This window comes from Theropithecus gelada, chromosome 1 (assembly GCF_003255815.1).
Source record: "Theropithecus gelada isolate Dixy chromosome 1, Tgel_1.0, whole genome shotgun sequence".
Taxonomy (NCBI): domain Eukaryota; kingdom Metazoa; phylum Chordata; class Mammalia; order Primates; family Cercopithecidae; genus Theropithecus; species Theropithecus gelada.
Genome location: NC_037668.1, coordinates 152,581,327 through 152,604,982, shown reverse-complemented (window position 1 = coordinate 152,604,982; position 23,656 = coordinate 152,581,327). Strand labels below are relative to the sequence as shown.

General features: G+C 37.5%; 1 protein-coding gene across 18 annotated transcripts in view; it reads left to right on the top strand.

The window, feature by feature from the left end:
* The window catches only part of RPS6KC1 (ribosomal protein S6 kinase C1), a 211,396-nt gene that overhangs the window by 7,743 nt on the left and 179,997 nt on the right, over positions 1-23,656 (top strand). For 8 of the 18 annotated variants that reach the window (XM_025398073.1, XM_025398031.1, XM_025398030.1 and 5 more), the window contains exons 2-3: positions 11,657-11,692; positions 18,401-18,521. Coding sequence is in view for 4 of the 18 variants with exons in the window: in XM_025398031.1 (XP_025253816.1) it covers positions 11,657-11,692; positions 18,401-18,521 (157 nt within the window). In the remaining 14 variants the exon portion in view is untranslated. Of the gene's footprint in view, positions 1-11,656; positions 11,693-13,859; positions 13,977-18,400; positions 18,522-23,656 lie in introns of all 18 variants that reach the window. The other 10 variants (XM_025398083.1, XM_025398056.1, XM_025398033.1 and 7 more) reach the window with 3 other exon arrangements.

Sequence of the window (23,656 nt, the reverse complement as noted above, 5' to 3'; positions counted from 1 at the left end):
TTCCATACCATACTATATTGATTATTATAGCTTTATACTAAATCTTAAAATTAGACAATATTGTTTCTCCAATTTTATTCTTTTTCAGAATCATTTTGACTACTCTAGTTCCATCGCTTTTTCATATATATTTTAGAATCAGTTTATCTATAGCTACAAAAAATCCTTTTGGGATTTGATTAGGAATGCATTAAATCTGTAGATCACTTTAGGGAAAAATGGACATCTTTTCTATGTTGAATCTTCAAATCTATGAACACAGTATGTCTTGCAATTTATTTGTGTTCTCTGATCTCTGTCAGCATTTTGTAGTTTTGAGCAAATTGATTCTCTATATGTTTTGTTAGATTTATTCCTCACTATTTCGTATTTTTGTAGCTATTGTCAATAGTATTTTTAAAAATTTTGGTTTTGAGCTTTTCTTTGCTAGTATATAGAAATTTGGTTCATTTTTGTGTTGCCCTTATATCATGTTGACCTTTCAAACTGACTTACTAGTTCTAAGACTTTTTAGTAGAATTCTTGTTTTTTTCCTGCATAGACAATCTGTGTTGTCTGCCAAAAGGCATAGTTTTATTTATTCTTTCCAATGTGTATGTCTTTTATTTCTTTTCCTTGCTTTATTACACTGGCTAGGTACTTCTAGTCCGCAGTCTTGAATAGGAGTGGTGAGAGTAGACTTCCTTGCCTTGTTCCTGATATTAGGAGGACAGCATTCAGTCTTTTATCCTCTAGTATAATTTTCACAGTAGAGTTTTTGTATATGGGAGGCTGCATGTTTTATTTATTTTTATATATATTTTTTGAGACAGTCTCACTCTGTCATCCAGGCTGGAATGCAGTGGCGCTATCTCAGCTCACTGCAGCCTCCACCTTCTGGGTTCAAGTGAGTCTCCTGCTTCAGCCTCCCGAGTAGCTGGGATTACAGGCATGTGCCACCACACCCGGCTATTTTTTTTGTATTTTTGGTAGAGACAGGGTTTTGCCATGTTGGCCAGGCTGGTCTCCAACTCCTGGTCTCAGGTGATCCGCCCACCTCAGCCTCCCAAAGTGCTGGGATTACAGGCGTGGGCCACTGCGCCCAGCCTGCATGTTTTAATTTTTAGTTTTGTTAGCTTTTAAATTTTAAAGTAATATATAGTCATACACATTTCAAGCAATAATTTAAGTCACTTTAAAGGAAAAAAAAGAACCTACTGAATTTTAAATCCTTAACCTGTTAGGATTACTAACAAATGTCTGGTATTAAAGCAGTGGGAATTGTTAGATTTCAGTCGTTAAATCAGTAGCTTCTTGAAGATTTCTTGAATAAATACTTAGTTTTGGCTTAATCTGGAGATATTTTCAACAAACAAAATAATCATAAGGATATGGAGGGCAATTAATTTGTTGTAAAATATATTTATGCTTAAAATTTTTCAAAACTGGCTCTCAAGGTGTCTTGTGTTTTCTAGAGTTTAGTTTTATTCTACTGTTCCTTTGTTTTTGACTTGTAATATTGTTTAGTAGAAAACTATCTAATATACCAAAAATTTCAGGAAATGGAACTTAAAAAATGTAAATTATTCCGATTTCATCTTGTTTGTTGACAACTTGATCTCAGATACTAAGATTTTATGTTAAACTGCAAACTTTCTTTAACATTAAGGATTTTGATTTTCCTTGAACCTTGATTGGAAAATAGTTTAGAATATTGCTATAACTGGTAAAACTTGAGGTGAGAAGAATAACTTTAGCAAACATTATTGAGTATCTAGAGATAATTTGCAGTTTTAGCTTCTTTATTCTCCCTGAGATTTTGGCATTTTAATAATATAGAAAGCCACAACTCCTTACCGTCTTTGGCGGTTTGGACTTTTGTAACAAGATACTGTAGACTAGATGGCTTCAACAATAGACATTTATTTCCCACTGTTCTGAAGGCTGAAGGCTGGGAAGTCCAAGACCAAGATGCCAGCAGATTTCTTCCTGATTTGCATACAGCTGCCTTCTTGCTGTATGGTCTCATGGCTGAGAGAGATCATTGTGTTTTTCTTATAAGGGCAGTAATCCCATCATGAAGGTCCCACCCTCATGACCTGATTACCTCTGGAAGGCCTCACATCCAAATCCATCACCTTGGGGATTAGAGTTTCGACATGAAATTCAGTATGAATTTTAGGGGGAACACAAACATTCAGTCTGTAGTACTTTTGACATAATGCTTTCATGAAAACTTGTTAGAAAGGTGAATGTCTAAAATTTGTCCCATGGACTTATCTATCTTATATGGGAGTTCTGTCACTCCAGAGAACTAAAAATTATAAAATGTCTAATTATGGTTTGTGCAGGTGTTGCCTCTTGGGTCCAGACTGCCTGGCTGGTGGGTAATAACCAGCCCAAATATTCTTGCCAACCAGTGCCACCTGTGGCTCTGCAGGGAAAAGCGGGAGAGAGGAACTGAGATACAGGTGGTCGTGAAAGGGAGGTTGAGTTTGGTAAGGTAGCAATTGCCTATGTGAGTTGGGTGCTTTGACCTACTTTTCCTGCAAGACTTGTTTTTTGTTTTTAAATGTATGAAGTACAGTTTAAATATGTCAGTATATTTACATGAAAGTATGGATTTTATGAAAGTTAATGTCTGAAAATCAGGACTGCTTGTATTATAGTGATGAATGTGCCACTTGGTGTACCTAATCACCACAAGGAGAAATATTCAGAATAGTGTAGCCTTCCATTTCTGCGTATTGTACTATTCCTGTCCCACATTCAGAGATTGATATCTTTGGAAAATGAAAAGAGTGGACATGTTTTCCATGTTCAATTATTTGTACCTTGACACTTAGTGTAATTACTAAGTATTCCTTTTGTCACTTTTTTTTCTTAGCTCTGCTACCCTAAACTAGCAGCTGAACAGTGATAGTGAAGTAGCCCTCAGAAGACTTGATTACAATACTTTGCTCATGAAAGTAGCTTCTTAAATTTTATATTTAACTTCTTATCAATACTGGTTTCTAAAGGGGCTTGTTTTATCTTTTTTTTTCCTAGGAAATATTATAAGATTGAATAATTTTTGTAGTTTTGTTTTCTAGTACAGGTTGAGAATCCCTATTCTGAAAGTTTGAAATCCAAACTGCTCCAAAATCTGAAACTTTTTGAGTGTCAAAATGATGCTACAAATGTAAAATTTCACACTTGACATCATATGATAGGTTGTAGTCATGCAAACAATTATTAAAAATACTGTATAAAATTACTTTTGGGCTATGTATATAAAAGTATATATGAAACAAATAAATTTTGTGTTTAGCCTTGGGTCATATCCCCAATATGTTTCATGTATGTGCAAATATTCCAAAATCCAAAAAAAAAAAATCCCTAATCTGAAACAATTCTTGTCTCATGCATTTTGGAAAAAGGATATTCCACCTGTAGCTATTATTTGTTAATCTTAACAAAGAATACAGCTTTTTGTATATGTCTGAGTTAACAGAGTGATTTCTAATCATCATTATGGTGATGGTGGTAATCAGATAAGAGAGTGCTTTTGAATCTTTTTTTTTTTTTTTTTTGGACGGAGTCTCGTTCTGTCGCCAGGCTGGAGTACAGCGGCGTGATCTCGGCTTACTGCAACCTCCGCCTCCCGGGTTCAAGCCGTTCTCCTGCCTCAGCCTCCCCAGCAGCTGGGACTACAGGCATGCCCCACCACACCCAGCTAATTTTTGTATTTTTAGTAGAGACAGGGTTTCACCGTGTTGGCCAGGATTGTCTCGATCTCTTGACCTTGTGATCCGCCAGCCTTGGCCTCCCAAGGTGCTGGGATTACAGGTGAGCCACCGCACCTGGCCAAGACAGTGATTTTGACCTGACTTTTAAGGAAACCTGGAGATATTTATTAAGAAGTAGATAGAATAAGTTAGCATACTGGAAACGATTTCAGAGACCCAGTGACAATGTGACCTGTTGATTGTTATGGAACTGACTTAGGCCAAGCCTCAAAGTCTGATCTTTGTTTTCAGAATAGGCAAGGGGGCTGACTTTGGGTCTTTTATTTTACTTTGGTTTAGTACTGAGCTGGCAGAAAAAGCAGTTCATGAGCAGTGCCAACACCATTATTAAGACCTCATTCATTTTAGTTCCAAGCCCCTTGTTTTTTTTTTCTGCTTTTCCAAAGTGGTTCTTGAATTTCTGTATTTTAGTTGACTTATAAGACACAGGGTTTACCTAACTAATGCCTATAGGCATTTTGTCAGAGATATTTTGTCAGGAATATTACCTGAATACTTGGAATTTTAATCTTGAGGAGAGCCAATTGACTTATGTTCTAGAGAGAGCACTTTGGAGTCATGGAGTTGTGAGATCTGGTCCTGCCTCTGTTATTTGATTGAGTCTATTTTCTAGGTCTTTGGTTATTTCATCTTACCAAGCATGGTGGTTGTGATTATTGAATAAAGTAGAATATTTAATTTCTTAGCACAATAAGAGATAGTTACTTTTGCTGTGAGACATTGTTTTTCTAAATTCATAATTTGCTGTTCATGAACATAGGCAGATGGACTACAAAAATTGTGGTAGTATTTCTCTAGTGCTTCAAATTTTAGTAGGTGTTGTACTAAATAAATAATGAGGATGATAATAATAATAAATAACATAAAATTAAAAGTTTATTGGCTAGATGTCTTTGGGAAATACTATGTATCTTCCTTTTGGGGATTTACTAGGTGTATTATTGTATTAAAGGTTTGAAGAATTATTCTGTAAACAACATTCCCTTCTTAAACAGAGGTAAACTGAATTGATTATTAAGCCCTTCCTGTGAGATCACTGATTTTAAAGAATACTGGTATTCCATGTAACATGGTTTGTGAAGCACTGCTGTTGGGTAATACTTCTTAAAAATTTTTTGTATTTTTAGTAGAGGGTAAGGTAATACTTTTTAAGATGACTTGGTGATAAATTTCTAAAAAGCAAGAAGCTTTTCAAGATACATAGTACTAACTGAGTCCGTGGTAATTAATGCTTGCAGTGGAAATTTGTGAACTTTATTTTTATTTTTATTTATTTATTTTGGGACGGAGTTTTACTGTCACCCAGGCTGGACTGCAGTGGCGCGATCTTGGCTCTCTGCAACCTCCACCTCTCTGGTTCGAACAGTTCTAGTGCCTCAGCCTCCTGAGTAGTTGGGACTACAGGTGCATGCCACTGCACCTGGCTCATTTTTATATTTTTGGTAGAGGCAGGGTTTCACCTTGTTGGCCCGGCTAGTCTTGAACTTGTGACCTCAGGTCATCCACCTGCCTTGGCCTCCCAGAATGTTGGGATTATAGGCGTGAGCCACTGGGCCTGGCCAAATTTGTGAACTTTTTTTTTTTGAGACAGAGTTTCGCCCTTGTTGCCCAGGCTGGAGTGCAATGGTGCGATCTCAGCTCACTGCAACCTCCACCTTCCGGGTTCAAGCAATTCTCCTGCCTCAGTCTCCCTAGTAGCTGGGATTATAGACGGATGCTGCAACACCTAGCTAATTTTTGTATTTTTAGTAGAGATGGGGTTTCACCATGTTGGTCAGGCTGGTCTCAAACTCCTGACTTCAGGTGATCCTCCCACCTTGGCCTCCCAAAGTGCTGAGATTACAGGCACGAGCCACCGTGCCCGGTCTTTGTGAACTTTTCTTTTTTTGAGATGGAGTCTCGCTCTTTTGCCCAGGCTGGAGTGCAGTGGTGTGATCTCAGCTCACTGCAAGCTCCATCTCCCAGGTTCATGCCATTCTCCTGCCTCAGCCTCCCGAGTAGCTGGGACTACAGGCACCCGCCACCACGCCTGGCTAAGTTTTGTATTTTTAGTAGAGATGGGATTTCACCATCTTGGCCAGGCTGGTCTTGAACCCCTGACCTCGTGATCCACCCACCTCAGCCTCCCAAAGTGCTGGGATTACAGGCTTGAACCACCACTCCCGGCCCTTTGTGAACTTTTAATGAAAACAATCACTGTTTTAAATTCCAACTTTTGTGGACTTTATTGGTTGAACTTTATGACAAACTCTCTTGAAATTTTTCCAGAGAAAAATTACTGAGTGCTAACTCAGTTTTATTCATTGTCAGTATGGTTATATTCTTCCCTCTGATTTCTGATTGATATTCTTATTTTTCATTAACTTTTCAGTCACGGAAGATAATTACGCAGAAAGAATTGTTACTCATGGATGTTTGCACTCAATTCACATTATCCTAACCATTTTGTGGTTTTGGTTTCCATTTTGGGGGACACATTTGTAAAGTATTTAAATGAGATGACACATTTGGGAATACTGAATCCCTAATAGTGGGGTACTAAGTGGTTGAAGTTGATAATGTATTTGGAAAGTGATTGTATTTTTATAATGCAGTTGCATAAGAATCAGACCTAGTATATTCTCCATTGTACTACAGTACCTGGCAGCAGAGTAGGCACTAATATGTGTTGAATCAATAGGTGAAATAAACAAAAACCTAATGGTGATGGAATTTTATGGAAATAAGTAAACTTCATTATTGCTGAAAATACCACAGATAAATAGAGGGAGGCAGTGTAATATAGTGGAAAGAGCACTAGACCAGGAGTCAGACAGTCGAGGATCTCATTCTGACTTTGAAGGTGAATAGCCATGTGACTTTAGACAGGACTCTGAACCACCTTGTTTTCTTATCTGTAAAAGGGGAAGTCATAATAACTACTCCTGCCTAACTCATAGGTTGTTGAGAAAATGAAGTGATTCATTAATATAAAATTCTTTGCAAATGTAAATGTACAAAGTCAAGTTTTCCCTATGCCTAGCACAGTGTCTTGAACAGTATTAGCACAAATATAGACTGTTAATAATAAAAAGGAGGCTGAAATACAAGAGTTTAAAGCTGATTCTTGGAGTGCTCACAGAATACTAGGGGGCAGAAGGATGAAGAATAACCTGCAAAAGAGAAACAAAAGCACCAGAGAGGAAAGAGGAGAATCAGGAAAGTATAACCCTGTACTTTTAAGACACAATTTTCATTAAGCTTTAGGCTTGTCAGATAATACCTGAGTAGCTTTTGCTTTGATTTTCCAAACCCTGTCTAAATTTCCTCCTTCTTTGTGAAGTATTTGGTGGGCACAGAGTAGTTCCTTTTGTAAGCCTAAAATTAAAGACCTTCACTTAGATAGTTATACTTCAACTTTGATTTTCTGTATATTGCTTAATAATCATGAGTTACTTTTGTTACCGAAACACAGGGGTTCCGTCTAGGTCCTGCTGCTTGTCACACAGAAAGCAATCTCTGAGACAATGAGTATTGCTAAGGAAGCCGGCTTTAATCAGGTGCTGCAGCCAAGGAGATGTTCAGATCCATTTCCCTGACTGACTAAAATTAGGAGTTTATATAGCAGGGAGGAAATGTGATTATGTATGAGAAAACAGGAACTACAGAGGGTTAAGGAAGCCATCGTGACGGATGAGAGGTCTGGCATCTCATTGTTTGGATGCAGTGATCTGGTGAATTTCAGTTCATTTGATGCTGTAAAAGGAAAATAAATCTTGGGGCCCCCAAATCACTAAGCTAAAGGTAAAAGTCAAGTTAGGAACTGCTTAGGGCCAACCTGCCTCCCATTCTCTTCAAATTCACCCCTCGGCTCACTGGATAACAATTAATACATACCAGATTGCCTCATTTGGAGAGACTAATCAGAGACTCAAAAGAATACAGCCATTTGTCTTTTATCTACCTGTGACCTGAAAGCTTCCTCCCTACGTCGAGTTGTCCCACCTTCACCTCGAGTTGTCCCACCTTTCTGGACTGAACCAGTGTCTATCTTACACATATTTATTCATGTCTTATGTCTCCCTAAAATGTATAAAATCAAGCTGTGCCCCTACCACCTTGGGCACATATTGTCAGGATCTCCTGAGGCTGTGTTACTGGCGCAGATCCTCAACCTTGGCAAAATAAACTTTCTAAATTAACTAAGACCTGTCTCAGATTTTCGGGGTTCACAATGTTAATACTTTTTGAGAAGCCTGAAGGCCCTTTCCTGAAGGTAACTCTGATAAAACAAATGTTAAGTTTCAAGCTTTAATACCAGAAGGGTCAGTTTCCATGTTTATCCAAAAAAACCTGTCCGTGGGACTGTTGGGTCAGTTTCACTTTTATTATCAAGAAGATCATTAAAAGTCTTACATCACTAAACCATGACTGGTTGACTGCTTTTGGGATGCCACTTTGCTCTGCAGAGGGAGGATGCAGTGTCATGGGAAGGATCTAGGATGAAGAGTTTCCCAATCTGTTGCTTAGCACACTACTGTTCCCTGAGGTATGGAAATACATTTGGGAAATACACCCTCCTCCGCTCTGCACTTCCCTCCCACCCCACCACCGTGTACCACTAGATTGTGAACTCCAGGAAGGAGGGGACTTGCTCACCGATGTAATCCAGCACATAGATGTATGTAAACCACTAAGAGGACAGCTGAGAAGTAATCAAATATGTTATTTCTGATAAGATGGTTTTAGTATTATGGCTGTTGTTAGGGGATGGCTAATGTGTTTTTGTTTGTGCAGTACACATGTATTTGATTTCCAGGACTGGCTCATCTGAAGAACACCCAAAATGCGATACTTCTAATATGTACACCAAACTAAGAAATAAGTTCTTCCGTCTCAAAAAGATCATTTGCTTCTATTAAGGAAGATTATTTAAAATAGTTAAGATACCTTAATATATTTATAAATTCAGGAAATGTATTAAATTGAGAAAAACATAAATTGTGAAATTTTAAGTACATTTGAATAGATCTTGCTGTGAATGATCATTTGTTATTTTTGGTGGGTGGATTATTAGTGGATTGGTTATCCATGACTTTTCTTCTCAATACATTTCATAAAAATGTAAGGAAACGGCGGGGCACAGTGGCTCACGCCTATAATCCCAGCACTTTGGGAGGCTGAAGCAGGTGGATCATGAGGACAAGAGATCAAGACCATCCTGGCCAACATGGGGAAACCCTGTCTCTACTAAAAATACAAAAATTAGCTGGGCATGGTGGCACATACCTGTAGTCCTAGCTACTTGGGAGGCTGAGGCGGGAGAATCGCTTGAACACAGGAGGCGGAGGTTGCAGTGAGCTGAGATCACACCACTGCACTCCAGCTTGAGCAACAGAGTGAGACTCTGTCTCAAAAAAAAAAAAAGAAAGAAATGCTTATAAGAAGCAAAATTAGTCATACTATGTGAAATACTATACTTTTAGAAAGGTGTGTGTGAGGGGACAGGCTGGTATTTGAAAGTAATAGTTAAAATCAAATATTTGAATAATATATAGTTGTTAGTTACCTGTTGTAGTCTCTAATATTAAATCTGTGTTGTCTAATTTGGTAGCCATTAACCACATGTAGCTATTTTGATTTAAATTTAAATTAAGGCCTGCAGTGGCTCACACCTATAATCCTAGCACTGTGGGAGGCTGAGGTGGGAGGATTGCTTGAGCCCAGGAATTTGAGACCAGCCTGGGCAACATAGGCAGACCCCCATCTCTACCAAAAAAAAAAAAAAAAAATGTGTGTGTGTGTATATGTGTGTGTAAGTGTGTGTATGCCGACTGTGGTGTTGTGTGCCTGTAGTTCCAGCTACACAAGAGGCTGAGGTGGGAGGATCAGTTGAGTCCAGGAGTTTGAGGCTGCAGTGAGCTGTGATCCTGCCATGGCACTGTAGCCTGGGTGAGAGAGTGAGACCCTGTCTCTTTAAAAAAAAGTTTTTTTTGAATTAATTTAAATGAAATAAAATTAATGTAGTTTCTCAAAGTAGCCATATTTCATGGGCTCAGTAGCCACACACATGTGGCTAGTCGTGGCGGTGTTGAACACTGCAAATAGAGAACATTTTTTTCCATTATCACAGAAAGTTCTATTGCATAGCAGTGTTGTATAAATTAATGAAAATTGCTACAAGATTTCACCAACGTTATATATTCTGAAAGTTGGAGAATAGAGTGCAAGATACTTGTTCTCCGGAATTCTTAGGTGAGACCTTTTACAATGGTTAACCTGTCTGGTAGGGGACAGAGGAAACTTTTAAATTATAGAGTTCTTGCTATGTTCTTATTTGTTGTTCACAACAGCCAGGCCAGGCAGTTAGTATTATCTCCATTTCATAGATGAGATCAAACCTGTAAGTAGAGGAACTGTAATTTGAACCAAGGTTTGTCTGAGTGTAAATCCTCCATTTTTTGTTCTTGTTTTGGACTTTATGGGTGGTGCTGAATGGATTCTAATCCCTAGTTCGTGGTGTATTGTCATTGGCTATCAAAGACCTTTGCTTCGTCACACTCATAGGCAACCATTTTAATGCATGTTTGATTTATCTTTTTAAAAAATTTTTTTTAAAGTGAAAGCAAGTTTATTAAGAAAGTAAGGGAATAAAGAATGGCTACTCCATAGGCAGAAAAGCCCGATTTATCTTTTTGTTTATTTTTGCAAGATACACCATTGTAGCTTCAAAACTGTTAATTTGACACTTACATGGATGGTACTGTGTTATATAATCTGAGATTTTCCTAGTTTAGGATGCTGTTTGATGATTTAAACACCTAGCCTTTTCAAAAGTTTTGTGAAAACAATCTTTTTACCTGGTGTTAGACTTTTTGGCCTTTGTAATCAGAGAAGTCTGACTCTCCTGTTTTCCTCTTTGCTTAGGGAGTATTGATAGAATAATTATTTGTCCCTGAATATTTGTAAATAATTTATATTACTTTTGTTTTCTTCATCATTAGGCAGCCAGTAATTACTTCTCATACTTTTCACATGGTGTGTCTGAGCATTGTAGCTGCTTTTTTTTTAATTGAAATTTTTATCGTGCTAATTGTAGATTCATATACAGTTGTAAGAAATAATGTAGAGAGATTCCTTGTACACTTTGCCCAAATGCAGCTGCTTTTTATGCTTCTAATTTGTATGTAGGCTTGCTGGGAAGGGGAGATGTAAACAAGCTTGTTAGAATTATGTTAATGAAGAGTAAAGGCCGGACACTTTTTCTTGAAGAATATAGTGAATATATGAACTTTAGCATGTGGACTTACTTTTAGCTGCTTTTTTGCTTAATTTTTAGTATTGTTAAAATAACATTTTTAGCCAAATTAAATTTAAAGAGTTTAATTGAGCAAAGAATGATTCACAAATTGGTCAGTCTCCTCAGTCAGTGTAGGTCCAGAGAGACTCCAGCACAGCCACGTGGTGGAAAATTTATGAACAGAAAAAGGAAAGTGATGTACAGAAACCGAAACTGAAACAGCTGCATTCGTTCCAACTAAACATTTGCCTTATTTGAACACTGTTCGAACACTTGGCCCCTTTCGGCCAAAACTTGGTGATTGGCAACAGAGTAGGTTACTGTCTTTTTACACATCTATTTACATATCTGTTTCTCTGTTCATTATGTACAGAGAAACTTTTAGGCCAAACTTAAAATATGTAGCCTAAGGGAGGTAACTTGATTTCACAGTATGTATTTCAGATAGTGAAGTTATTATATAGCTGAGTTTTGGATAAATGATATAGTTTTTTTTTTTTTTTAAAGTAAATTGAATTTTTCATACAAATACTATTGCAGGTTAATTATACAAATATGAAATCTTAAATTTTGATAATGATTAGAGATTTCTATGTATGTTTTGTTTTAGGTTGTTTCTCGAAGAAATCCAGAGGATGTCCAGGAGGTAACATTTATATGCAGATTTTATTTTATGTATTTGATAAAAATTTAACTAAATGCTTTTTTGAGAAAATCGCCTGAATCATTTATACATCAATCTCTTTTTTTCTGAGACGGAGTTTCGCTCTTGTTTCTCAGGCTGGAGTGCAGTGGCGCGATCTCGGCTCACTGCAACCTCCACCTCCCAGGTTCAAGTGATTCTCCTGCCTCAGCCTCCTGAGTAGCTGGGATTACAGGCATCTGCCACCACGCCCAGCTATTTTTGTATTTTTAGTAGAGACGGGGTTTCACCATGTTGGCCAGGTTGTTCTCGAACTCCTGACCTCAGGTGATCCACCCGCTTGGCCTCCCAAAGTGCTGGGATTACAAATGTGAGCCACTGTGCCCGGCCTGTACATCAGTCTTTATATGTTTGCGTGAGGATTGTCTTCAGTTCACAAAACAGTAGCTGAAGTGTCCTATTTGAGACCTACTAAAGTGTTAAGTTTTAGTAGGTGTTAAGTTATATAAATAAGAATTTAATGAATTATGGTGCTGTTTACTAAGTGATAATTGTTCTGGTAACTGGTGTTTACAAGATGTCAGTATCACTCACGGGTCCCTATTTACCCATTTCAAGATCATAATGCCTGTGTGATAAAAAGTATTTGGTAACTAATACTTATTTTAAAGATTCTAACAGTAAATTATGGGTCTCCAACTACTTTTACTTTTATGTTGAATTGACATGTTGACATCTTGGAAAACTGCTTTAGGCATAGATGTTTCTTTTTTTAAAACTTTTTAAGTTAGTACTTTTGCAGATTCTTCTATGCATTTTTCCCTTCTTTCTATAGTGATACCAACCTGTTATGTTTTGCTTAAAATTGTGGAATTCTCTATTTGTATTTACTTTGCACTTGTTGTACATCTTTAGGAATCCTTACCGAGGAACTTGCTGCATTGAATGTTTCTTGATTTACTTTCATTTTAGTCCCTGCTCATTTTCACTAAGACTAGAAGGAAATATATTGGAATTTTTTCCCCTTCCCTAATGTGTTTAAAACAGATACTTTAAGTTTACAGTGCTGATTCTGCAACAGTGTTTTTTTTTTTTTTCCACAATTAAATATGAATGTCTTTGGGTGGTAGGTTCTTTCTGTTTAGCCACAGGTCTCACTACTCTACAGAAAATACCTGGCTTGATTCATACATTTAAGGTGACTGTTTGGTACTGGTTGGTATGAGTGTGTGGCCCCAGGTTTAGATAATATTTAATGTTTTTTTTTTGTTTTTCTTTTTTTTTTTTTTTTTGAGACGGAGTCTCGCTATGTCACCCAGGCTGGAGTGCAGTGGCACCATCACTGCAAGCTTCACCTCCTGGGTTCACACCGTTCTCCTGCATCAGCCTCCCAGGTAGCTGGGACTACAGGCGCCCGCCATCACGCCCGGCTAATTTTTTGTATTTTTAGTAGAGACAGGGTTTACGCCATGTTAGCCAGGATGGTCTTGATCTCCTGACCTCGTGATCTACCCACCTTGGCCTCCCAAAGTGCTGGCGTTACAAGTGTGAGCCACCGCGCCCGGCCGATAATATTTACATTTTATACGTTATCATTTCCGGCTATGTCTGATTTCATAGTTTTTGTCCTATGATTTAAAACAGATATATTTTTAAACAAAAATTAGCTGGGCATGGTGGCAGGTGCCTGTAATCCCAGCTACTTGGGAGGCTGAGGCAGGAGAATTGCTTGAACCTGGGAGGCAAAGGTTGCCGTGAGCTGAGATCGCACCTCTGTACTCCAGCCTGAGCGACAGAGCGAGATTCTGTCTCAAAAAAAAAAAAAAAAAAATAAATAAATAAATAAATAAAAAGAAAAGATTTAATACGATTTTCCTGAATTTTCCTGATGGGTTTTAAGACAATTCCTTCTCCATCAGGAAACAGGAAGAATATTGTAATATTGTTATTTTGAAAGAAATATATATATATATATATATATATATGTAGCAGTGAAAGTAATTTGCACTGTTGATTAAAGTACTTTTCTGTCTTGTATCAATTGATGAGTGTGAACTATTCTTTAGATTTCTAGTTTACAACTCTTAAAATTGAAAATGGGTGTATTTCCTTTGAATGCATTGTCTGATTGCTGTGCTGTAGTTTGTAGCTTGATGTTCCCATTTTCCAGGGAGAATCCTGAACCAACCTATCCATGAACATACTCTCTGCCATTTTCTTAGTCCTTTTTTCGGGAAAACTCTTTTATAATAACAACTGTTGGTGAACCTTTCATCAGAAAACTCTTGTAAGTGTCTTTTAGTTAGACAATTGCATGGCTCTTTGTTAGAAGTGGTATAAATTTTTAAAAGTCTTCTATTTAGTTGGCTTCTGAAAATATAGAATGATCTTGAAATTATAACAGCACTTTTTTTAGTTTCCCATTTAGTGTATTTAAACATTGGAATTATCATTTGGGAGAGGAATTCACCACGTGGAGTTTGTTTTTCACTTCCTTTCACTTTCTCTCTCCATTAACTTATTCATGTGTTACTGCTTTAGACTATAGTAAGGCTTCACAAGGGCTAGTGAGGACTAGATGTACTGATAGTTCAACCAAATGTAGGGCTAGTAATACACTAGCCTTATAAAATGGGAGAAATTTTGTTGTTTTTCTTTTATCTATACCTTGGCACATGCCACCACATATCAGTGTTTTCTGCCTAAGAATGCTGAACAGTCTGTGGCCTCTCATTCAGTAGATTGTGTAGAACATGAATAGACAGCAGAAAAGTGAAGAAGAGATGGTTTTGCTCCCCCTCACCCTTTTTTAAACAAATTAACCTACACCTGTTTCTTTCTACAGGTAGGGTATTTCACTGGTGAAATTTGGGGAAGGAAAAGAACTGAAATAGGACTTTCTATGTATTATGTCAGAAATCTCTAACTTTTAAATCCTTTTTAAAAAAATAGTTTTATTATTTATTTATTATTTTTATTTATTTATTTCTTGAGATGGAGTCTCACTCTGTCACCCAGGCTGGAGTGCAGTGGCGTGATCTCGGCTCACTGCGACCTCTGCCTCCCAGGCTCAAGTGATTCTCCTGCCTCAGCCTCCTGAATAGCTGGGACTACAGGCACCCGCCACCATGCCTGGCTGATTTTTGTATTTTTAGTAGAGACGGGGTTTTACCATGTTGGCCAGGCTGGTCTCAAACTGCTGACCTCAGGTGATCTCGGCCTCCCAAAATGCTGTGATTACAAGCGTGAGAAAAAATCATTTTAGAAAATAAGTACACACTCATATATCAATGAAATATATCAAGGGAAAGGAAAGGCTCTTGAAAAGAGGGAAAAGAAAATTCGTAAGCAAATAGTATGGTAGTGCTGTTGATTGTAAGAAGAGATAATCCAGCAAATTTTAAATATTAATACTATGCGAGAGTGAAAAGGACAAAGTTAATTCAATTGGTGGTTCTGTAAAATACAGGAATCTAAAAGGTTTTTGGTGTTATTAAGTGTAATTATCTGAAAAGGAAACATTTATGTAAAAAATATTTAAGGGAATGTTTTTAATGAAAATTAAGCTTTTATTAAATTTGTATTTTTTATATGGTTATCACTGAATTAATATATCATTGAGACATTTTCTTCAGAGTGATTTTAATAAATAAGGAATTTGTGGAGACTTGGTTCAGTAAAGAAATAGGTGTTATAGACCTATTTTTCCCGATGGGAAAGTACTGAACATTAATTAGAGAAAATAATTTCTATATGTGTCTTTGAGGACTTTGTGTGGTCCAGATATGAACATCAGTACTTGCTGTTGTAGTGGAAGTATACTTTTGTTCACTTTTGTATTTTGAAGATTTCTGGAAACTTCGAAACTCAGAAGGAGTAAGAAGACAAGGAGGCAGTGGATGTGACATTTTGCGATGCTGTTAGGTATTTTGGTTCTGCAGCCATAGGGTTGAGAAGAAGGAATATGAGAGTGAATAAATTAGGGCATGGTGAAGAAACACAGATTCTCATTTGGGGGTTCTAATTCTTGCTCTGACAGACTATCTACTGGTTCATATACCATGGTATTTTAATAATTATCATGATTAAATTGTTGAATTTTACTCCTTACGTTTCTCTTGCAGTATTTAAAAAAGACCTTAACTAGAATAAAAAATTTATCTGCAAATCTAATTGTTTCCATGAGCTACAGTCTTTTGAATAACTTTCATGTCCAGGTCATAATGACCTTAACCTTATGTAATGTCCAGTTTATAATGACATTTACTTTATATAAGGTACTGCTTACATAAGCCCATCAACCATTTCTCCTTTAATTCCTTGGCAATGTAGTATGATTGTAATTTGATATATTTTAAAAATATAAAAATAACAATTTTTTGTTCCCATCATGTCATTGTTAGAATCCTCACATCTCATTGCACATGCTGAGAAACCTTTCCTGAGTGATTACTGCCTATCTGCTACTGATCTTTTAATCTACGGGTTAATAGGTCCTGCTCAGTTCTTGCTCTTCAACCCTAAACCTGTCTATCTCATTGAATAGCTCCAAGCAGCTCCCTCACGAACTCCTAAGTTAAATGTGTTGAAAATTGAACCTCTTTCTTGCCTCGGAACTGCTGCTACTTCCTTGCTGTTCACTTCAGGGCATGGCACCACCATTCTGTAGCAAAACTTGCTACACAGCTATTTATTCTTCAGTGTTCTTCAGTTTATTTATCATTTTAGGCAAATACTGAGTATGTACTTTTGTTTAAAAATTGCCTAAATTAATTGCCTTCATTTAGTAATATATACTTGACATCTCACTCTCCTTTTAGAAACTTCACCCCCAGTTCGCTCCCCCTCCCCTTTTTTTTTTATTTTTGTCAGTCTACTGACCACTTCCCTTCAGGACTCTCTAAGGTAGTAATTTTTGTGAAGGCTTTTCAGACATACAAGGCTGATTTAGGTACTACATCTGCAGCACTCTTGAGCTGCCCCTCTCAGCATTTTTCAAGCCGTCTTATGATGTTGTTGTTTTATGATGTGTTGGCTTATTCTTCCTATCTAGGCTGTGAACTGTTTGAAGACAGGGCCTGTATTTCCCTTGTCTTCATACTTTGTGACAATATGATGCTTAGTGGAAAGTAGGGCCATAGAAATATTTGTTTTGGTGACTCTTTTTGTTGTTGAGTAAATGAATACAAGGGAAGCATCAGGAGGAAGCAGTTTTTAAAAAATGAATTCATATTATAGTCTGCCTAGCCTCCTAGGATTATAACTGTATTAAAAACAATAAACATTAAGGTAGAATTTTTGGCAGCATGAAAAAGTTTGCTGAAGAATTTTATACATGCAGAGAGTAGGTTTTTTGGCAAGAATCTCTTAAATCACACCTGGTTACCTGCTTGACCTGTTATTTGCTCATTAGCCTTATACTCTATTGTACATGAAAAACTTGTTAGAAAAGTTTGTTAGAACTGAGATGATTAAGCTTTTCAGAAGTAAAGACCCCAGTATCTGAAGTAATGGGATTTAAAACTCAATTTTACCCTATTTTCTAGAGATTGAGGGCTGAATCTGTGATATCAAGGCCATGTTTCAAATCCTTTTTCTTTACAAAGTTTTTTGTTTTTTAAAAATATAATCTGAGTAAGGTTAAATAATGATTCAGACTAATGAAGGAAAACACACTTTTACATGTTGTCTAATCTAGGTGATTGTTTTGTTTTGTTTTTTATTTTTTATTTTTTTTTATTTTTTTTATTTTTATTTTTTTTTTGAGACAGAGTTTCGCTCTTTTTTGCCCAGGCTGGAGTGCAGTGGCGCGATCTCAGCTCACCGCAACCTCCGCCTCCCGGGTTCAAGCGATTCTCGTGCCTCAGCCTCCCGAGTAGCTGGGATTACAGGCATCTGCCACCATGCCTGGCTAATTTTGTATTTTTAGTAGAGACGGGGTTTCTCCATGTTGGTCAGGCTGGTCTTGAACTGCCGACCTCAGGTGATCCACCCTTCTCGGCCTCCCAAAGTGCTGAGATTACAGGCGTGAGCCACCGCGCCCGGCCTGTTTTTTAAAATATACTAATTTTAATGATGTTCTGGTCAGGATTCAGCTTGCCTGCAGACATCTTATTACTAGTGTAAATTAAGATTTATGACATGAAAGTGCACGTCAATTGCTTACTGCATAGCTATTTCTTCAGTGTTACTCAGTTTATCCTTTTAGGCAAATACTGAGTATGTACTTTTGTTTAAAAATTGGCTAAATTAATTGTTTTATCTTTATAAATGTATTATTTTGAGAAAGAATACATGTTTTGACATCTAACTCATTTGTAGGCCAATTGTAATTGGTTTTTGAGCAGATGAAGTGACATTTTATATAGAATACATCTTCTCCATATTGGGGTGAATATTTTTCCAGTGTGAATAAAACCATACTTGTTTAAAATGAAAATTTGAAACCAAAACAGAATAGTTTGAGGAAGAATTTTACATGTAAATATATTTTTACTTTATTTTTTTCGTGCCCCTGGTCAGCAGAAATCTGCCTTATATTTTTAAAGCAAATACTATTAGTTAATTTCAGTCTGTTAATCATATTGGTTAGGACATGTGTTTGCCTTTGCATGACAATTTTGAATACTTTAATGAAAAGATTATTTGTTGTTCAGATATCTGAGCCTAAATGATTGTGAGATACACGTTTAATTTTTTTTCTCTCTTTAGATAATTGTATGGAAGAGATACAGTGATTTTAAGAAACTACACAAAGAACTATGGCAAATTCACAAAAACTTATTCCGACATTCAGAATTGTTTCCTCCATTTGCTAAAGGAATAGTGTTTGGTAAGTGATTATTTTGAAATTGTAATTTAAAAAAGTGATAATTAATTTTGTGTATATACTGAACTCTAACATAACTACACTGTGAAGTCAGAAGCCCCTTTGCTTATTGAGATAATTCATGTTGTTCAGCAAGCACTTGAAATTGTCTTTTCTTGTTCTTGTTATAGTTTTGTGTACCCAGAATATATTTACTCTTCCCATCTGTGAAACAAAACAACTTCAGTTCCAACCAACCAAATAACCCTGTAGGAACATAAGAAAAGGTGATATTCAGTTGTTCTTATTAGTTTTAAAATTCTTTCTTTTTTTTAAATTGTCTCATTTTATATGTTTCCCTGACACCTTGCTTATAGTATGAATGGTGTAGTTTTCTAGTATTTGCTTCTTGCAACTTCTTTTTGATACCTTAGTATTCTTATTCTTATTATTTTTTTGCCTCATCAGTTTTCAAATACCTAGGTAACAGTTTTTTATATTAAATTTTGTGTGTCAGAATAATTTGTGTAGTTTCTGTCCCGTCTGGATTTTGACTGGGAATATAGAATATTCATGTGTTTTTTTTTCTATAACTCTAATGTAAATGTTCTTATATGGACAGAATTTTTTTATTTTGAAATGGAGTCTTGTTCTGTCACCTAGGCTGGAGTGCAGTGATGTGATCTTGGCTCACTGCAACCTCAACCTCCTGGGTTCAAGTGATTCTCCTGCCTCAGCCTCCCGAGTAGTTGGAATTACAGGCACCTGCCACCACGCCCAGCTCATTTTTGTATTTTTAGTAGACATGAGGTTTCACCATGTTGGCCAGGACCTCCTCACCTTAACTGGTCCGCCTACCTTGGCCTCCCAGAGTGCTGGGATTACAGGCATGAGCCAGAACATTTTATCCTATTACTTTTTGCAACCAATTTCTGCATATGGAATTGCAGAGTCAATGTATATGCACATTTATTTTTCAAACTAGACAATTTTTTTTCAGGTTATGAAAGTAGTATATGCAAATAACTCAGATGGTGCAGAAAAATACTTAAAACTTAAATAGAAAGAAATTCAACAATAATATCATCTCCTAGATAGTATAATATTTTGGCATATTATTCTAGACTGTGAGTGTATGTGTGTGGTGTATTTTTGTGCTTATGAATATGTGTATGCCTTTTTACCCATCTATGTATAGAAACCTCAAAAATGGAATCTTGCTATGTATGATTTTGTAACCTGGTTTTATATAACAGTATATATATTTTTTCTTTCTTTTTTATATGACAGTATATTATGATTGTCTTTTCATGTCAATAAAAAGATCTACATTACTAATTTTAATATGTACATAGTATTCCAGTTTTTGAACTGATTTATTAACCAATCTTCTACTGGTATATTACTTTTGGCCTTTTGCTGTTATAAATAACACCACAGTTAATATTCTTATTCATACATTACTGTGCTGGTGTACAGTAGGGTGAATTCCTGGGAGGAGAATTACTCATTCAAGGGGTCTGCATATTTTTGAGACTTTTGATGCATATTGCCTCGTTGTTTTAAATAATTGTAACATCATTGTCCTTTATGCATTGGAAAAACTTTTAAGTTATTATTATTATTATCATTTTTTGAGACAGAGTATTACTCTGTCACCCAGGCTGGAGTACAGTGGTGTGATCTTGCTCACTGTAGCCTTGACTTCCTGGGCTCAGGTGATTCTCCTACCTTGGCTTCCCAGGTAGCTGGGACTATAGTCACACATCACCATGCCTGGCTAATTTTTCTATTTTTGTAGAAATGGGGTTTCACCACGTTTCCCAGGCTGGTCTTGAACTCCTGGGCTTAAGTGATCTGCCTACCTCAGCCTCCCAAAGTGCTGGGATTACAGGTGTGATCCACTGCGCCTGGCAGATAACTTTTAAAGAGGCATGTGGCTAAGTAAAATAAAAACAAAACACAAAACAAAGGTAGTATTGAAGAATGTACAATAAAAACAAGTTTCCTGCTCCTTCCCTCCACCCAGTTTTGCTTCTAGACATAACTGAATTTTAATCCTGTTTTTTGTTTTTCAGGTACTTATTTCTGTATCTGTAATAAGCCTATACCATTTTTTCTTTTCTTTTTTTTTAAAGATGGAATTTTGCTCTTGTCGCCCGAACTGGAGTGCAGTGGAGTGATCTCGGCTCACTGCAACCTCTGCCTCCCGGGTTCAAGCGATTCTCCTGCCTCAGCCTCCCAAGTAGCTGGAATTACAGGCACCTGCCACCACACCTAGCTAATTTTTTGTATTTTTAGTAGAGACGGAGTTTTGCCGTGTTGGGCAGGCTGGTCTCGAACTCCTGACCTCAGGTGGTCCGGCCTCCTTGGCCTCCCAAAGTGCTGGGATTACAGGTGTGAGCCACCTCGCCTGGCCCATTTTTTCTTGATTTAACAACTTTTACATATCTATTGACTCACTACTCTGGTGGGTATTTAGCTTGTTTACCCTGTTTCTTTGTATTATTACATAATGTTTTTAGTTCTTCTGTTGACTTTATTTCTCGTTCCGTAACTGTGGACAGTATCATTTGTCTAAGATGATTCTAATAGCATTTTTGATCTTCCTCCTACCCCTTCAGCTCTCTTCACCACTTAACATTTGAAATCTATACTTATATTTTAACATTTGTCAAAGGTGGTGATATTTATATTCTCTTTATTGGTTATAATTAAGCTTGTAATGTATAGAATAATTCTCAAAGCTGGAATTTAATAAACTTCATTTATAACATTATTATTTTTTGAGACAGAGTCTCACTCTGTCACCCTGGGTGGAGTGCAGTGGTGCGATCACACAGCCTCCATCTCCTTCCACCTCAGCCCCCCGAGAAGCTGGGACTACAGGCACGTGCCACCATGCCAGTCTAATTTTTGTAATTTTTGTAGCAACAGGTTTTCACCATATTGCCCAGGCTGGTCTTTAACACCTGTGCTCAGGCAATCCTCCTGCCTCAGTCTTCCTAAGTGCTGGGATTATAAGCATGAGCCACTGCACCCCGCCTTATAATGTTATTATGACAGAGCAAATATTGTTCATTATAAAGTCAGGTAGTGTACCACAATTACCTTTTGTTCTGCAAGTTTCGATAGTTACAATTACTGTGCCAACATAAGAAAAATGTGTAAGTGAAGTCTCTGTTTTCCTTATACTACATTAGGAAATTGAAATCATGCTACATTTTAGTTTGCTAAATATTTGGACCATGCCTTTTGTGATAGCCAGCCTCCAAGATGGCCTCCTATGATTCTCATCTCCTGGTATTCACACCTTTGTGTCTTCCCTTCTGTCTTAGTCTGTGTAGTGTTGCTACAAAGGAATACCTGGGGCTGGGTAACTTATAAAGAAAAGAGGTTTATTTGGCTCATGGTTTTACAGGAGGTAAAAGATGCATGAGGCCTCCACCTGCATCTAGGAAGGGCCTCAGATTACTTCCACTCATGGCAGAAGGGGAATGAGAGGCCACCACATGGTGAGAGAAGGAAACGAGAGAGAGGAGGAGGTGCCAGGCTTTTTCCAACAGGTTTAGTTCACGGGAACTAAGAGTGAGAACCAGCAAGCCAGTCATGAGACATCCATTCCCGTGATCCAAACATCTCACACCAGGCCTCACCTTGAACATTGGGGATCAGATTTCAACGTGAGACTTGGTGGGGTCAAACACACCATATCTAAACCATAGCACCTTCCCAGATTGTACCAGGGTTGGTCTGTGTGACCAATAGCAAAAGTGATGATATATCTCATTCCTGAGATTTGTTTATAAAAGACTGTGGCATCTCTCTTAAGGTGTTTTTTTTTTTTTTTTTTCCCTTTCCCTTTCTCTTTCTCATAACTTGCTCTGAGGGTTACCAGCTTTTCCTATGGTAAGAACATTGTGGTAGCATATGAAGAGGCCCACATGGTGAGGAACAGGGGCTTCCAGCCAAAAACTAGTAAGCATGAAACCTGCCACAGCCATGTGAATGAACTTAGGAGCAGATTCTCCAGTGCCAGTTGAACTTCGAGATGACTGCAGCGTTGACTGACACTTAACAGCAATCTCATGAGAGGCCTGAGCTAGAGCCACCCAGCCAAGCCACTTTTGAATTTCTGACCCTCAGAGACTGAGTGAGATAGTAAATATTTGTTGTAGGCTACCATGTTTTGGGATAATATGTTACACAGCAATAACTACTTAATAGACTTTATAACAAAACTGAAAATGTGGAGAGTGGTTTTGAAATGAGCTGTGGGCTTTGAGGAGAGTGTTGGTAAGTGCCTGAAGTACCTTGAAGAAGTGATTAATTGGGCCTGGCACGGTGGCTCATGCCTGTAATCCCAGCACTTTGGGGGGACGAGGCGGGCGGATCACGAGGTCAGGAGATTGAAACCATCCTGGCTAACATCGTGAAACCCCGTCTCTACTAAAAATACAAAAAAAAAAAAAAAAAAAAAATAAGATTAGCCGGGTGTAGTGGCTGGCGCCTGTAGTCCCAGCTACTTGGGAGGCTGAGGCACGAGAATGGTGTGAACCCGGGAGGTGGAGTTTACAGTGAGCCGAGATCACGTCACTGCACTCTAGCCTGGGCGACAGAGAAAGGCTCTGTCTCAAAAAAAAAAAAAAAAAAAAGAAGTGATTAATTGGAGCCTCATGGTATTTGGTAAGACTGCAAGTGAGGATTCCCAAGGAAGTTAGGTAAGTGTTTCTGGAAACTGAAGGGAAGATCCCTCTTATGTAGTTGCAGAAAGTTTAGCAACATTGTTGCCTGCAGTTATGTGGAAAGTTGAAAATGTACCAAATGAACTGGGTAAGCTAGCTGAAGAGATTTCCACCCAGAGTATTTATAGTGTGGTGCTTCTTGCTGCTCATAGTGAAATGTGAAAGGAGAGAGAAACTAAAGGAAGGATTGTTAAACGAAAAGGACCTGGTACTTGTTTTGAAAATGCTATCTTTCTGGATAGCAGAGAGTACTAAAATTAAGACATGACTTCTGAGCAAATGTGGCCTAAAGATGAAGCCCAGTGTGAACTAAAATGTTTCTTAAGACCTCAGAAAGATTCATTCAGACAAAATGCTCTCAGTAGAGATTAAGGTTGTGCCTTGCAGATCCTCTCAAATAGGGCTTCGTGGAAG